The sequence below is a fragment of the Saccostrea echinata genome, unplaced genomic scaffold (assembly GCF_033153115.1).
Source record: "Saccostrea echinata isolate AGI-Se365-2 ecotype Australia unplaced genomic scaffold, CSIRO_AGI_Sech_v1 ptg000033l, whole genome shotgun sequence".
Lineage (NCBI taxonomy): Eukaryota > Metazoa > Mollusca > Bivalvia > Ostreida > Ostreidae > Saccostrea > Saccostrea echinata.
Genome location: NW_026889782.1, coordinates 8,904,317 through 8,918,938, shown reverse-complemented (window position 1 = coordinate 8,918,938; position 14,622 = coordinate 8,904,317). Strand labels below are relative to the sequence as shown.

The 14,622-nt window shown below is 41.0% G+C and overlaps 1 protein-coding gene across 1 annotated transcript in view; it reads right to left on the bottom strand.

The window, feature by feature from the left end:
- Positions 1–814: 814 nt before the first annotated feature.
- The window catches only part of LOC133198085 (uncharacterized), a 35,186-nt gene continuing 21,378 nt past the window's right edge, over positions 815–14,622 (bottom strand). Inside the window, exons 6-10 of the mRNA XM_061334231.1 lie at positions 5,048–5,302; positions 4,738–4,950; positions 3,410–3,516; positions 1,922–3,106; positions 815–901 (exon numbers count right to left, since the gene is read on the bottom strand). Of these exons, the coding sequence (XP_061190215.1) occupies positions 815–901; positions 1,922–3,106; positions 3,410–3,516; positions 4,738–4,950; positions 5,048–5,302 (1,847 nt within the window). The remainder of the gene's footprint in view (positions 902–1,921; positions 3,107–3,409; positions 3,517–4,737; positions 4,951–5,047; positions 5,303–14,622) is intronic.

The window sequence follows — 14,622 nt, the reverse complement described above, 5'->3', positions numbered from 1 at the left end:
AAATGAACAGTGGGCGGAGCGTTCAAGGAATCTCGAGTCTGTGACGTTATGTTATTAGCAATGTAACTATGACGTCAAAACATTTCGACATGCAATGTCAAAATTATACTGGAATTCTAGCAAAATGACGACAATGATAATCCTTCGAAGAGTCAGTAAAATTATTTTATATTTTTTAATAATTTAATTTTCCTCGGTATTAATGCATTAGCTATCTTACAATATTTTTAATCACATGCATTTGTGATTATTTAAATGTCTCTATATTGTTTTAAAAAATGTCTGAGTCTCTAGTTTAATAAATCTCCCATGATTGTTTCGGTATAATAAAACAGTTATGGAATGGGTACTCGGGAAATAGCAAATTTATGGTTCCCCTCGGCAGGAAACTATTTCCCTCGGCGGCTTCGTCGCCTCGGGAAATAGTTTTCTCCCTTGGGAAACCATAAATTTGCTATTTCCCTCATACCCATTCCATAACTGTATACTATCAGTTAGACGTTTTTACACATCATAAAAATGAAGTAAAATATATTGAACATTTCACAGTTACTCTCTTTTCAAATACGTTATTTTCTTGTAAAACATTAATTTATCGGTATTACTTAAAAAGAATCTTTGAATATATTAAATCGCAGTAAATATTTGCAGTTGTAAATTGAGCAATTGAAAGAAAAACCATTCAGGATCAGATGGACAGTGATACAGTTGAGATCTTTGTCAGATGTATATCAGAGTTAATATAGTGCTTGATTTTGCAATTATGCATAGAAATTATTTCCTTTTTCAAGTTGGGGTCTCAGTTTCAATAGACTCAATCTGAGTTAATGAATTTCACAGATGATTCGCCTTTTTCAACATCGATGTCCTCCTTATTCCATTTAATTTGTTTATATCTTTGCTGAAAAAATATAGAATGATTATTTATCTGAAGAAAATAAGTTAATGCTACAGTTGCAAAAAAAGTGTCACTTAAATCGACTAAAAACTTGTTTATTTCATTCTTTCTTTTTATTTAAAAGGCAGACTATCAATGATAATACGTACAATCACCTGACGTGATCGCCGACAGGAAAACAAGCGTTGACAGCATGTGTCATGCAGGTCGGACCTCTGTGTGAACAGGATAGAGTTAGTCTATGTTGTTAAATGATTAAACCAGCATCTATATATGTATTTTAATAATGTACTAGATGTAGAGTTTTCTCATGCTGAACATTTTATTGGTTTAATTAGATTTTGTGTACGGATAACAAAAGGCAACTAATATTGAAACTTTTCGAATTCAGAAAGAAAGATTCCTTTGTACATGTATCTATGGCGAAGGAATAACATAATAATATAAAACTACAAGACATTATGGATCCTTTAAATCCCATGGTTTACAATTTAAATAGTTTTAAATTCATTTCCGTTACGTTTAGCTGCATAAACAACGTTACTTTCATTCCATTGCTTGTAAAATTTTATATTGAAATAAGGTCATTTTAATAATTCCTTTTTCGAAAAAGTAATAACAATTTCGTCGATTTTATAAATTACAATGTAATAAAATCTACCTCGAAAGTCCGAATTGACGTACTCAAACTTAATTATTCAACATGACAGACACTGAGGGCATTAATCTCCTTAAGAACTTTTTTAAAAATTCTTTGCGCGGGGCATATCGTATGCATACGATATCAATATGTTTTACCCTAAATGGAAGCGATTTAATTGAAAGACATGTATTTGCAAATCGTAAGAACATTGAAATAAAATGGAAAAAATAAAAGATGACTGAAGTGTAAAAAAGGAAATGTTTTTAATCAAATGTTCAATTGAAGTGAAAATAAAATAAAATTTAATTTAATTTAAAAAAAAAACAATAACATAAAAAAAGAAAGCATGTTTGTGTTAGAAATTGAAATAAGATTACTACCTTTCTCCAGTATTTGAGCATTTGTTTCCAGCATATATTATGGTTATTTCTGTTATGTTTTGGACATGATGAGAACAATTCAGAAGGATCGGCTAAGTAAATATCTACTGCCTCTGACTCACGAATGAAAACAGCATCATCGCGTTCCTCCGTTACGTTGGTTGATTTGCATGTAAATCCGGGAAAATATTCAACCGGCTTATGAAACGTTTGAGTTAGTTGTTTCAAACGTGTTTCAATCTCACAGCGAATCTTTAAAATTACATCTTCATGCAATGGTTTTGAGTTGCAAGTATATATCTGAAGGTGAATTTGTGTACTGCTTACACCCAAGACTATTCGATGGTAGTTGTCCTTGTACTTCAGGAAGGCAGCGTTTTTGAAAAGCAGTGGAAGTTTACCGTCTATCTGTGCTTTCCATTCATCCAAACTTGCAACGACAAGCCTATAGAAAAAGAAATGGGGTAAGAAGTTTGGAAATCTGAATTTCAAAATACTGGTGTGATTTGTCTGTTCAATCCGTTCATAATCTTTATCTGACAGTTCATGTTTGTTCACACTTGGAACATAGAGCTTTCCTTTCCCTACAGCGATAAGACCAAGCCGCTGCATATAAAATAACACCTGGTCTTTATACTTTATCATCTCATCTAACCCTAGCTCTTTCCAGATTGTTAGAAGGTGTTCATAGTCCAGCATCCCTGTTTCATTAAAAGCGGTCCATTCTTTTGATTGAACACGTGTCCGGTGATTCTCATCAGTCACAATTTCCTTAAATACATTAACAAACCATTGGACATCGAGTATAATCAGTTCAGAGAGATGTTTTTCGTTGAAAAATAGAATTTTGCCACAATCATGAAAGAATCGTAGCATGTCCAAGATGTCCTCCTTTTGTGATGGAATTTCACAATCGCTGGATTTGATTAAATCCGAAAAAGTTATCAATCGTTTACTCTTTAAGCTTTGTAATTCCTGATCAAATTTTTCCCATAGTTTTGGAACTATTTCTCCCCAGGTTGATTGTTTCTGTATCAGGTCGACAATACACTTCTCCAATCTTTCAATTTCATTCCTGCTTTCCCCCGGTTTTCCTAATTCAAAGTAGTTCTTTCTATGGAGATGTTGTTGTAATTGACTGACGTCTGGTAGTTGTGAAAGAAAACTGCCGAACCGATCTTTCTTCTAAACCAATTATTACAAGATTAATTTTGATATATACGACATGGTATTAAACAAATATATTGTTATGGGACCACCAAGTAGGCACCTTAGTATGTGAGTTATTCATGATTTCTAAACTCTTGTTTTATCATATGATTTTCGAGTATGTATCAAATGATTAATCCGCATTTACTAATTCCAGATATATGTAATATATTCTTATTTGTTTTAAGTATTTTATCTTTACTTCCCAACTTTCTCATTAAATTTTATGATAATAATTATTTAAGGAACCGTAGTCCCATTCAATGATTTTCATATAACCTTCTCCGTGTGCTCATTGATAACATCCTTGTGGGTACCGACTAAGATTACTAGACTCGCTGTGTCACAATATGTACTGATGGATTCCATCCAGAATTTGTTGTAATCTGGGAAATATAGAAAGAGTATTGATAAAGTAGTTTCAGTATTATGTAATTAACAACTGAGATGTAACAGAGTATAGTTCTACTTAACTATTAAAAATTTTGCACTCTGAATATTTTTCTCTTTGATTTTTAACACCTCTTTTGTATCGTATCAAGTTTCATGCCGATCAGAAAAATGCCAAAATATCTTGTTTTGAAAAAGAATATTGCTACAACATTTTTTGCAAGTTAAGAAAGATTCTTAGACTTTTTTCTTTGTTTTATAAGGAAGAAGGACCGAGTATCTAAAGATTATTTCAATAGTGCCGATATATGCCTGAAATTATGTCGATTCGATGTTAATCATTGAATCTTTCAATCATTCAATATGCTCTCCATATGGTTATTTTTTGTTTAACTATTTTATTGATTCTCTTAGTTTTTATATATTTACATTTGCAAATGTTTTCCCTAATATACATTTTTGCGTATTTAATCCTGTTCAGGTTTGTCAGATAATCATAAAGTCATTGTTTAGTCATTGTTTTCCCTGTGTGTTCTCATCCTTAATTGTGACCCCACCCTAACCCCGGGAGTCTGAAGTTCCACAAACCTACTGTATTCCCACCCTTCCGCGGGTGTCGTGATTTGAACAAACTTTAATCTGCACTATCTAAAGATGCCTAAAATATGACCAATTATGGCTTTGCTGTTCTTGAGAAGACTTTCTTAAAGAATTTTTCATTGTTTTCTTACGTAAAAATTTGATCGCCCATTGTGGCCCCACCCTGATTCTGGGAGTCATAATTTGATCAGACCTGAATTGACACTACCTGAGGATGCCTTTACTAATTTAATATTTTCCCGACCAGATGTTCTTAAGAAAATGAATTTTTTTTAAATGCAAGGAAGTTTTTAATAATTATCTCCCCCTAGGAAGAATTTGTGGCTTATCATTTGAATAAAATTGAATTCGCCTTACCCAAGAACACATTGTGGCAAGTTTGGTTGAAATTATCTAAGTGGTCGAACATGTGAGAAGTTAAAAGACGGACATACAGATAGACGCTGGACAAAACGTGATCAGAAAACTCACTTAAATTAAGCCTTCTGCTCAGGATAGCTAAAACATAACTACCACGTCTTTTCAGCTTTTTGTTTTCAAAACTAGCCAAGACCAGATGTGGTTTAATTTTTATCATATTTGAATAAATTTATTACAGTTTGTATATTAAATTATACCTCTACACGTCCAGTTGTCAAATAATGTTTCTCTGCAAATATTCTGCTCAGATGATACAGAATCATTTGGATTTCTTGACAAGTCAATGACAAGAATATACAACGCTCTCCTTGATAGATAAACCTGGTGACATGCATAATATGCGCTTTGTCCAGCAAAGTCTGTAATACTCAAGGTTTTTTCCTTTTCGCAGTGATAATCTGCACTGAGTGCTTAAAGAGAAAATTAAGAATATTATTAATTTGAAGTTTAGCTTCAAATTTAAGAAATGAACACTTCAGCTGATTTTTAAATGTTGAAATATATTACCGATCATTTTGTTCGTTTTGTCAGAAATTTTGAATATACTCTCATGAATATCTAGTCCAACTGTTGATTCAGTCTTAGGAAATTCAACCATATCTCGATTGAGGAGCCTTTTCAGAAGAGTTGTTTTTCCTGCGCCCTCACATCCTACGATCATTAGTCGTGATCTGTAGATCTTTACTGCGTCTTTTCCAATCTTTCGTACAAACCTTTCCCTTGCATCATAATCCCACTTCAAAACTTCTTCTGGAACACGTACTTGAAATAAGGAAAAAATAAATCTTTGTTCAGGTTGCTACCAAATCTCCCAAAAGGGATGGTATCTCCCAAACAGATTATTTTGACACAAATAGACTATACATAAATATCCCAAACAGACTATACATAAATATTCCAAACAGGCTATGTAAATTTTGACCTGATATTTTACGCTAGAAATTCCAAAATACGCTTCCTTGCAAGAAATTAGGATTGCACATTTGAATCTAACAGACAACTGAAATGTACCCTGTAACATCCTGAAAGGTTGCGAAATCAGTGGTACAGTGCTGCTATCCTATAAGTTGACAATCCTATCCTATCCTATCGTGAATCCTGCATTCACAATCCTATCCGGTGATTTCAGTCTAATCCTATCCTATCGTATCCTGCTACTTTCAGTTTTTTAATATTTAATATTTAGGAGTTAATTTGACAAAACGAAAAAAAAAAAATAATAAAATGACCATCATATAAAAATCAGTTATAATTATGGATTTTATTTAATATGTTTTAGTGATAAAAAAAATCGAGATCGACATCCATTAATTCCCGACACCCCGCACGAATTAATTTTCGAGTACCCAGTTAAAATGTAAACAAAGGGACTGTAATAAAACATAGGCAAGTACTGATCTAGCGACCGTGTAAAGAAAATAAGCTTTCAAAATAATTATAGAAAAAAATTATAATCCGACTTTATTTTGATTTTTCACATACTAACGATGATCGAGAGACGTCACGGTATTTGCGATTTCTTTTCGAATTTATACACTTTGATAAATAAATGGGGTTAAAGTTAGAGAGGGGAAATTGTGGAAAAGGGGGGAAAACAACAACTAAGACTTCAAATACTTTTCTTATGTTATGATTATTAATAAGTAGACTACACGAACAAAATTTAAGTTCTTTAATTATGAGATTCAGACTATTAATGTCTGTACCTTCATACGGGGAAGGTACAACACTGTATAATAACCGTACCCGTTGAAAATACAATTTCTCTACACATAATAAATAATGAAAAAAGGAGAATATGTTGGATATTTTAACAGTTATATGTTTCATGTAAAATTTATGCAAAACTCTATTTTCCCCTAAACTGTAAATTGAACACCATGAAAAATAATACATGTATATATCCTCAGATTTTATTCATACTCATGTAAATCCAGAAAGAAGATACATGTATGACAAGACCATAAACCGAGAACAGAAATTTAGAATAGCTTGACTTTTATTTATTAAACATGTAAAAAATTATTTAAATGTATGATTAAAATTTGTTTTATATTCATTGTTTAAAGTTATTCTTGTTTGAGATGTTCAGTTCATCATTGTTTGAATTTGAATATTTTACAAACATGCAAAAACTTTATCATGTTTGCTAAATAAAAATCAAGATATTCAAAATGTTAAATTTTCTTATTTCACTTCACTTTGTTTTTTAGTTTATGGTCATTTCAGTGTCATACAAATGTATTTCAATAACCATATTTTTATGAGTGAGAATTTAATTTATGTTTAACAGAACACATTTCCATAAATCTTCATAGTCAGATAGAGTGACAGCAATAATCATTGCAGTGAACACACACATATTCCTTTGAATTCTTTCTTATAAAACATGTATATGAATTCACAGTAGTTTCAGTATTTATAAGCCATATTTAAGTAAATTTTGTTTTTGACCTTGACATCTGATCTTGAAATTTATTCAGGGTCTAAATGAGGAACAAAAATGCTTGACCAAGTTGACAATATTTATTCAGGTTTTGGGCCAAATAAATCTCATCTACAATTTTATTTTTTTATCTACAATGTATAACAATTGAATGTTCCATTATGAGACAAATTCATCAGAAGTATAAATGTATTTCAATGCCAAGCTCACAGATACATGTACATGAAATCTGTTTAAGTTGGTCAATGTCTTTTTCCAATTGTATGATGTTTTACATGCATATGATTTTGCCTGCTTGTCCGTCACTCAGATTGAATTTCAAATGTCAAAGTTTGATTCAAAGAGCTAGTCATAAGTAACCGAACAGTTTCAAAATTGTCAACAATGCACAGAAAACAAATACTTCACACACCGATCTCCTTGATAAAAAACATCATGATTTCAGACTCTAAGGGGCTCTTGTATAGTGGTTTGAACATCTTTCATATTTATTCCAGCAGCAGATGAGATGAACTGCAATATGTACAGCAGCAAATATGCAGGATAATCCTTAAAAAAACCCCATTATTATTATTATTATAACAATATATGCATGTAGATTGTGCAATTTTTTTCATATACATTATACATTAAAACTGTATTTTATTGTGATTATCTTTCTCATTTCATGTATGACTAGCTGAATTTTATCTTTTTCTCTCACAGAGTAATGCATTTAAAGAAATCAAGCAAACTCAAATCTTATACAGCAACTTCATAGTCATATCTTAATTAAACAATCATAATTTACTTGTAAATTGTAATTCATTTCATCTCGTCAACTTGTTAGCTAGTATGAGAACATATGTTTGGGGTTTTTTTTTCTCTATTTTGAATTTTTATGCTTGTATTAATTTATTTATGTTTTTTGTTTGTTTTCTTCTTTGCTTTAAATTTGAATAAGAAAAAATTATGAAAATACATATAACATGATGATGACCATGATGACTAGAACAATAACACATTGTTTTCAGTTTTACTCTTTTTTTTTTTTAAAAGAAGAAAAATCACTTATTCAGAGAATGTACAGAAACTTCATCTAATAATGATATTTATGTATTATACTGATATCCATGCATAAACACATGTTAATAATCATACCTACTTTTTAAATGTAAAATCCTTTTTTCCTCACAAAATATTTTGATGAGGGCAGGCAAAACCAAGTATCATTCTCTGCAATGAAGAATAATGAATGATTAATTTATAATTCATAACCCAGAATAGGTCATACAATGTACATGTAAGTGCTGAGTTGGCTTATAATACAATTTAAAAAGTAGCATAAGAAATGATTCTGTCTTTATTTTATCATAATAGCACTCAAATAAAAAACTCTTTTTTTTTAAACCACAGTAGGGAAATAGTATAGTAATAACAAACTGAAAAAGGCATAATACATCTTATTGTTTTAGAACACATTGAATCATGACAGAGTATTTGTGAATTTTTAACCCCCTCCCCTTCCTACACTACTAAAGTAACTACCCGGGGGTGTAGTACTTATAACAATATTTATTAGCAACTATATACAAATATACAATATACTCTGTAGTGGGTTCTGGCCCGGGCTGACTCACCGTCTCTGTACCACGTCTGGTGTGCTTGACATCTTGGCGGTGAAAGAGGTCCGTGCGACTGTCCCGCCATCTGACGTAGCATCGTCAGTAGGTCGAACCACGGGACAGTCGCACAGATACTACACTCCCCCCAGTTTTCTTTGAAAGGCGGGAGTCCACAGTGCGGGGAGGGTCCGGATCCATCTCCAACGATGGGGCGCTGTTAACGCCCACCCGGGCGGACTGCCCAGGAACGAGTAGTGCCGGGGCGAGCCCCAGACAAAACACACCCAAGATAACTCCTGGGAAAAGGGGTCTGGGATCGCTCCCAATTAAATAATTCCAGGCCCTAGAGTCCGGGATAGTTCCCAGGTAAAGAGTCTGGCCTGGCAGGGTACGCTAGAGTGGGTCAAAGCCAGCTGACCCACTCACCACTCCTGAACAACTGCCAGGGTTACCCGTCTAGCCCCGGGCCAAAATTGGGGCATATCCATGGTTACAACCCCACCGTTGACTGTCCCAGGTGGGGGCCTGAATGGGGCCGAGTCATCCTCTCGGCAGGGAACTTCCTCAACGGAGGATATCTCATCACTTTCATGGCAGGGAACCTCCTCAACAGAGGAGGTCTCGTCCTCTACAACATCCATGAGCTGGACAAGAACCAGTTCTGTAGAGGGGGTGGGCATGCGCCACACACATCGATCAGAGGGTCCACCAGGGACACCAGGGGGCAGGCCCATCCCAAAACTAGTCACCCGGCGACCTCCAACTCTGCGCCCATTAAACGCATTGGTATACGCCCAACGAAGGCGGCCAGATAGGCGCTGCAGGATATATGATTGGGCCCTCCAATGTAACAACAAAGCTGGGTGTAGCGGTCCAGTCAATGAATATACGGCCGGGGGAGATTCCCCGACGTGATGGCAGAGGGCATCCATGGCCAGGACTAAGTCCTGAGTGGCCAGGCTATTCCTGTCCGGGAAGACATCTTCCCCCCGGAGTTGATCTGCTAAGTCCTGGACGAAGGAATCTTCTCCCAGTGTCTGGTGGGTAAACCACTTGAGGGCCTCCATCCTAATGGCAGACGCCTCTGGGGTGGGTGGCACCCCGCGTCTAAACACAGCGGGGAGATGGGACCGCAACATGTGATCTCTGAGTTTGCGGGTCATCACCCCACACAGGAGAGGGCAGGGTGAGGGGTTGTGATCCCTCCTAGCCCCCCTAGCCTTGCCCCTAGGGGAAGCGGGCTGGTGTCTGGGAAGAGGCATGTCTGGGGTCCCCTCAGATCCAGCCGGTCGGAAGCGATACCGCTCCTCTTCCATCCTCTCCAATAAAGGTGGTGGCGAGAGAAGTCGGGGATGTTCCTCGACGCGGGGCTCCGCCACGCAATCTATGCTATACCCCTCAGGGCTCCCAGAGGGTGAAGGCACCCTCCTTTCAGGGGATAACGTAAGGGGCCTCTCGTTCTCTTCCTCCTGGCCTCTCTGGAAATAGTCGGAGGGAGGGCGCTCCCTCCTCCAGCCTCTCACTGGCGAGGAGTCTTCATCTGATGAAGGGTCGTCAAATTGGCCGTCCACAGGGGAACTAGAAAATAGAAAAGCACCAATGTTAACCACCCGGGGTTCCCCCATACAATCTGGGCAGATATACTGATCCAGGGAGGAAGCCTCCTCTGAAGTGACCCCCACACAAACCCCGTGGAACCAACTGTCACACTGGTCGCATTGAATCATTAGCCCCCCATCGTCCGGTCTACGACAGAAACAATAGAGCTCAGAGTCTGTCAGATCCCCATCTGACGACTTAGCAGACTCGGTAGAGGGCGACCGCACTTTACGTGGGCGCCCCCGTTTTCTCGGTATACGGGGAGGGCTGTCTGAGGACGAGCTCAACTGGGAAGGTCCAGGGACCTCACTCGAGGGAGTTTTCTCCCCTGGGGACAATGGGACACTACTTAACTCACCACCTTCCTGGGACTGGGCTCTGAACTTCTCCTGATACCGGGACAGCCATAACGGTATGTCCCGATCTACACACTTTTTCAGGCGATCATGGTTGACAACCATCACTGTGAGCTTGGTCTTCACTCGGTAAAGGTGGGAGCTCAACTTTTTCAAGATAATACCTGGTCCCTTCCAGGAAGGGCTCAACTTCCTGCATTTCCCCTTGGCAGTAGCTGTGTCAAGGACGTAAACTAGGTTACCCTCATTGTAAGTTCTGGCACAGACCTTCAAGTCATAGTCCCTCTTCATTCGCTGCTCTGAGGTCCGGAGACGTCTCCGGGCTGTCTCATGAGCTGACTGGATGGCCTTCTCCAAATTCACTACGTAGCCCTCAAGGTCAACAGCCGGGTCCCTCTGAGGTGGGGCATACATCAGATCAGCAGGGATATTCACTTCCCTGCCCAACATCAGCTTGTTCGCAGTAAAACCTGTGTTCCGGTTGACTGCAGAACGCAAGGCACCTGCTATCTGGGCCAGATGTTCATCCCAGCAGTTCTGGGCCTTGTCTATATAACAACGCACAGCATCCATCAAGGTTCTATTATACCTTTCTACCTGGCCATTGGCTGAGGGACGATAAGGAGTGGTGCGGGCCTTATGGATCTGCAACAAGTCGCACACTGCTGTGAAGAGCTTACTTTCAAAGTTCCTACCCTGGTCGGTGAAGATCTGAAAGGGACAGCCAAAGCGAGCAAAGAACTGATCGACCGCAGCAGTAGCTGTTGCCTCAGCAGTCTGAGTGGGCAGAGGGACACACTCCACCCACTTAGTGAACTGATCGACCATGACAAGTACATATTCATTACCCTGTTTAGTCCGGGGTAGGGGCCCCAGAAAATCAAGATGGACTCTCTCCATAGGGGCGCCAGCATGGTACTTAATCATCTCTGCCCGGGCATGGCGCTGAGGATGCTTATTCCTGCTGCAAGGACCACAGGTGCTCACGAACTGTTCTGCCTCCCTCATCATGCCATACCAGAAAAATCTATCACGCAGGCGTGCCTTGGTTCCCCTGGAAAAGGTAGCCGGGGCATTGCATAGACCAAACCCCATGCGCACAAACTCAAACAGACCATACTTCGTCAAAAATGCTGTCTTCTTCCTATCCTGGGGACGGATCTTTATCTGATGGAAGGCAGAGTTGGCGTCGAGCTTCGAAAACCATACATTCCCTGTAAGGGTGTCCAAGCACTCATCTATCAAAGGCAGGGGGAATACATCCTTCCGAGTCACCTTGTTCAAACGGCGGTAGTCCAGGCACCATCTAACCTGACCGTCTTTCTTCCTAATCAGAACTGGAGCTGAGGCCCATTCAGACAAAGAGGGCTGTATCACACCAGCCTCCAGCATTTTCTTTAGGTGGGATTCCTCCTCACCAGCAAAGAACATGGGAGTACGTCTCATCCGCTCCTTTACAGGGGGTGCGTCTCCGGTATCTATTTCGTGTTGTAATGCGGTGAAGTTCCCAAAGTCAAACTCACTCCGAGCAAATACATCTTGAAATTCCGAGAGCAGACTGGCTAGCAAGGCCCTCTCTTCTAAACTGAGTTCCACCGAGGAGCGCTCTAACAAATCCTGCAGAAATTCAGGTACCTCAGGGGATGTGGCTCCTGCCCCCCGATCCCCGTCATCCAGGCTGCCTACTGTCCGCACCAAGTAGGGCACAGGCTGGTGTGGATCAGCTTCCACTGCAGTACCAACAAGGCTACCCCCCAAGGTCACATCTTGATCTGAAGCGTTCACTACACAGATTACTGCACTGTCCCCTCCCACATGGTATGTATGGGGCATAAGAAGAACATCAGACTGCATATCAATGCCAGGGACCACCACAAAATCATCCAGCTTCTGATCCAGGCGACAGGGGCATAAAACAACAGAGCCAGCTGGAACTCGTACCTTCCGGGCCAAAGTCACCCTGGCCTCCGGAATCTCCTCAGCTCGGCCAAAGTTCATTTTAATTGTCTCCCCTCCCAAGGTCAAAGTCCCATGCTCTAAATCTAATTGAGCCTTCCGGGCATGAAGAAACTCCATGCCCAGCAACATGGGGTCCTGCAAGGGGGCGACATAAAGGTCAACCTCGTGAGTCTGCTTACCTATGCTCACTGCCACGGGTCCCACTATGAAACCTTTTAACTTGGTGTCCTTACCCGCCTGAGTCATAGTAACATGTTTCCGTATTGGGGGCTTGGGCTCTAGCTGGTCATAAACCTGAGTCGACAAAACACTGACCTCAGCCCCCGTGTCAACCACAGCACTGACCCATGTGCCTTGCACAAGTAAACTAACAGAAAACCCTGTAGATGGGCGCAGCTGTCCAATAGGTATAGTGGGCTCATTCCCCTCATCCTCTGGTGACCTCTGACCAGAGCCACCAGGCCTGGTCCTCCCAAAGCCCTGGAACTTCCTAGTCCTATCCCGAGCTGGTCCAAGTGGCTCCGGAGTGGAGTGGGGGGCCACAAGCTTCCCCACTTCCTCGTCCAAGGATGCCTCTTCCTCCTCAGCTGAGAATAGCTCCGGCGATTGGGGCTTCTCAAAGTGGACCCTTAGCCTGCGCCGCTTGCGCCTACGCCGCATACAGGAGGGGGGCTGACTAGCCCCCTGCTCCTTACTCTCCGAGTCTGTCCTCTCTGGGGACTGCTCTGGGTTCATAAATCGAACTGCCTGGGAGGACCCTCTCTGGGATCCAGGCCTTCCACTCCTAGGTCCCCTCTCCTGGGACTCAGGCCTACGATACCTCTCACCAAGGGGTCCCTTCATCCGGGCTCCGCCCCGCGGCCCATCAGTAGCTACTAACTTCCCAGCAGCTTGGGTGGGGCAATCTCTACGAAAATGCCCCACCTCTCCACACTTAAAACACACAGTGGGCTTCGGGTCTCGCTCTGCCAATCTGGGTGGCTGGGTACCAGACCACTGGGGTTTAGGGAGGGGGGCAGATCCTGTCTGCTTAACAGCTTGTTCCAACTTTTCCATTCTGCTCCGGAGGGCTTCCAGCTCCTCCCCAGCAGCAACATTTACCGTCCCGGGATCGTCCTGTTCGGCATCCTCATCGGAGATCACCTTCCCTAGCTCTTTCTTGGTCTTAGGCCTATGTATCCGGGAGTGCTGGTAGTACTGCATTCGCTCCACGGCTTCATCCACGGTCCTGGGATGCCCGTCGAGTGCGTAAAAGCCAGCGTCTCGGTCCTCAGCTCCGTAACACAGCCTAGGTATGGCGTGTGTGTGCACGTCCGGCACACAAGGGAAGGCTCGCGTCGCCAAGGTCAGCACCCTGTCTGCCCACTGACGAAGTGACTCTCCTGGATTCTGATTGGCAGCCTGGAAGTTGAGTTGATGAGTGAGATCGGGGGCAGAGGAGCCAAAACGCTTCTCAAATCTCTGCAAGATCTCACCTAGGCGGAGCTGGCTACTGGTTTCTAACAGCAAGGTGTAGTATTCGCTTGCTACCCCCTCAAGGCAGAAACAAAACTGGTCGTGCTGCTCCTCCTCTGTCCATAGCTGGCTGCGAGATAATCTAACGAACTTGTGCAAAAATGCCTTCCAGCTGGTCTTACCATCATACCTAAGGTCCTTATACCGGGGCTTACCCCCAGTGGCTGCCCTACCTGGGTATGGTGTGGTGCCCTGGTAACCAGGTGAGCCATAATGTATTGGTGTACTAAAGTTGCAAGCCTGGTTAGCCGGGACTGACTGACTAGAATACTATCCCATAGTATCCCGGATGGGCTGCCCCATACATGTTAGGTTGAACATGTGCTATCCTCTCCCCCTCCCTTCCAAAATGGCAGGCTGGGGTATTGGGATGGGCAGGACTACAAGTCATTGACACAGGAACACTATGGTGCTGCAGTGCACTGGGCACAGCCATACCATGGAGTGTGGCTGGAGTACTCTCGCCTCGATACAACACAGAATGGGCGTGGTCGGGTACTGGGGGTTGGGCATGCCTACCCCCAGGATTGATGTACACTGATTGGGGCGCATGGTAAGGTGTGCTTGTGGAACTAGCATATAATGATGTAGGTTGGGGTCCGG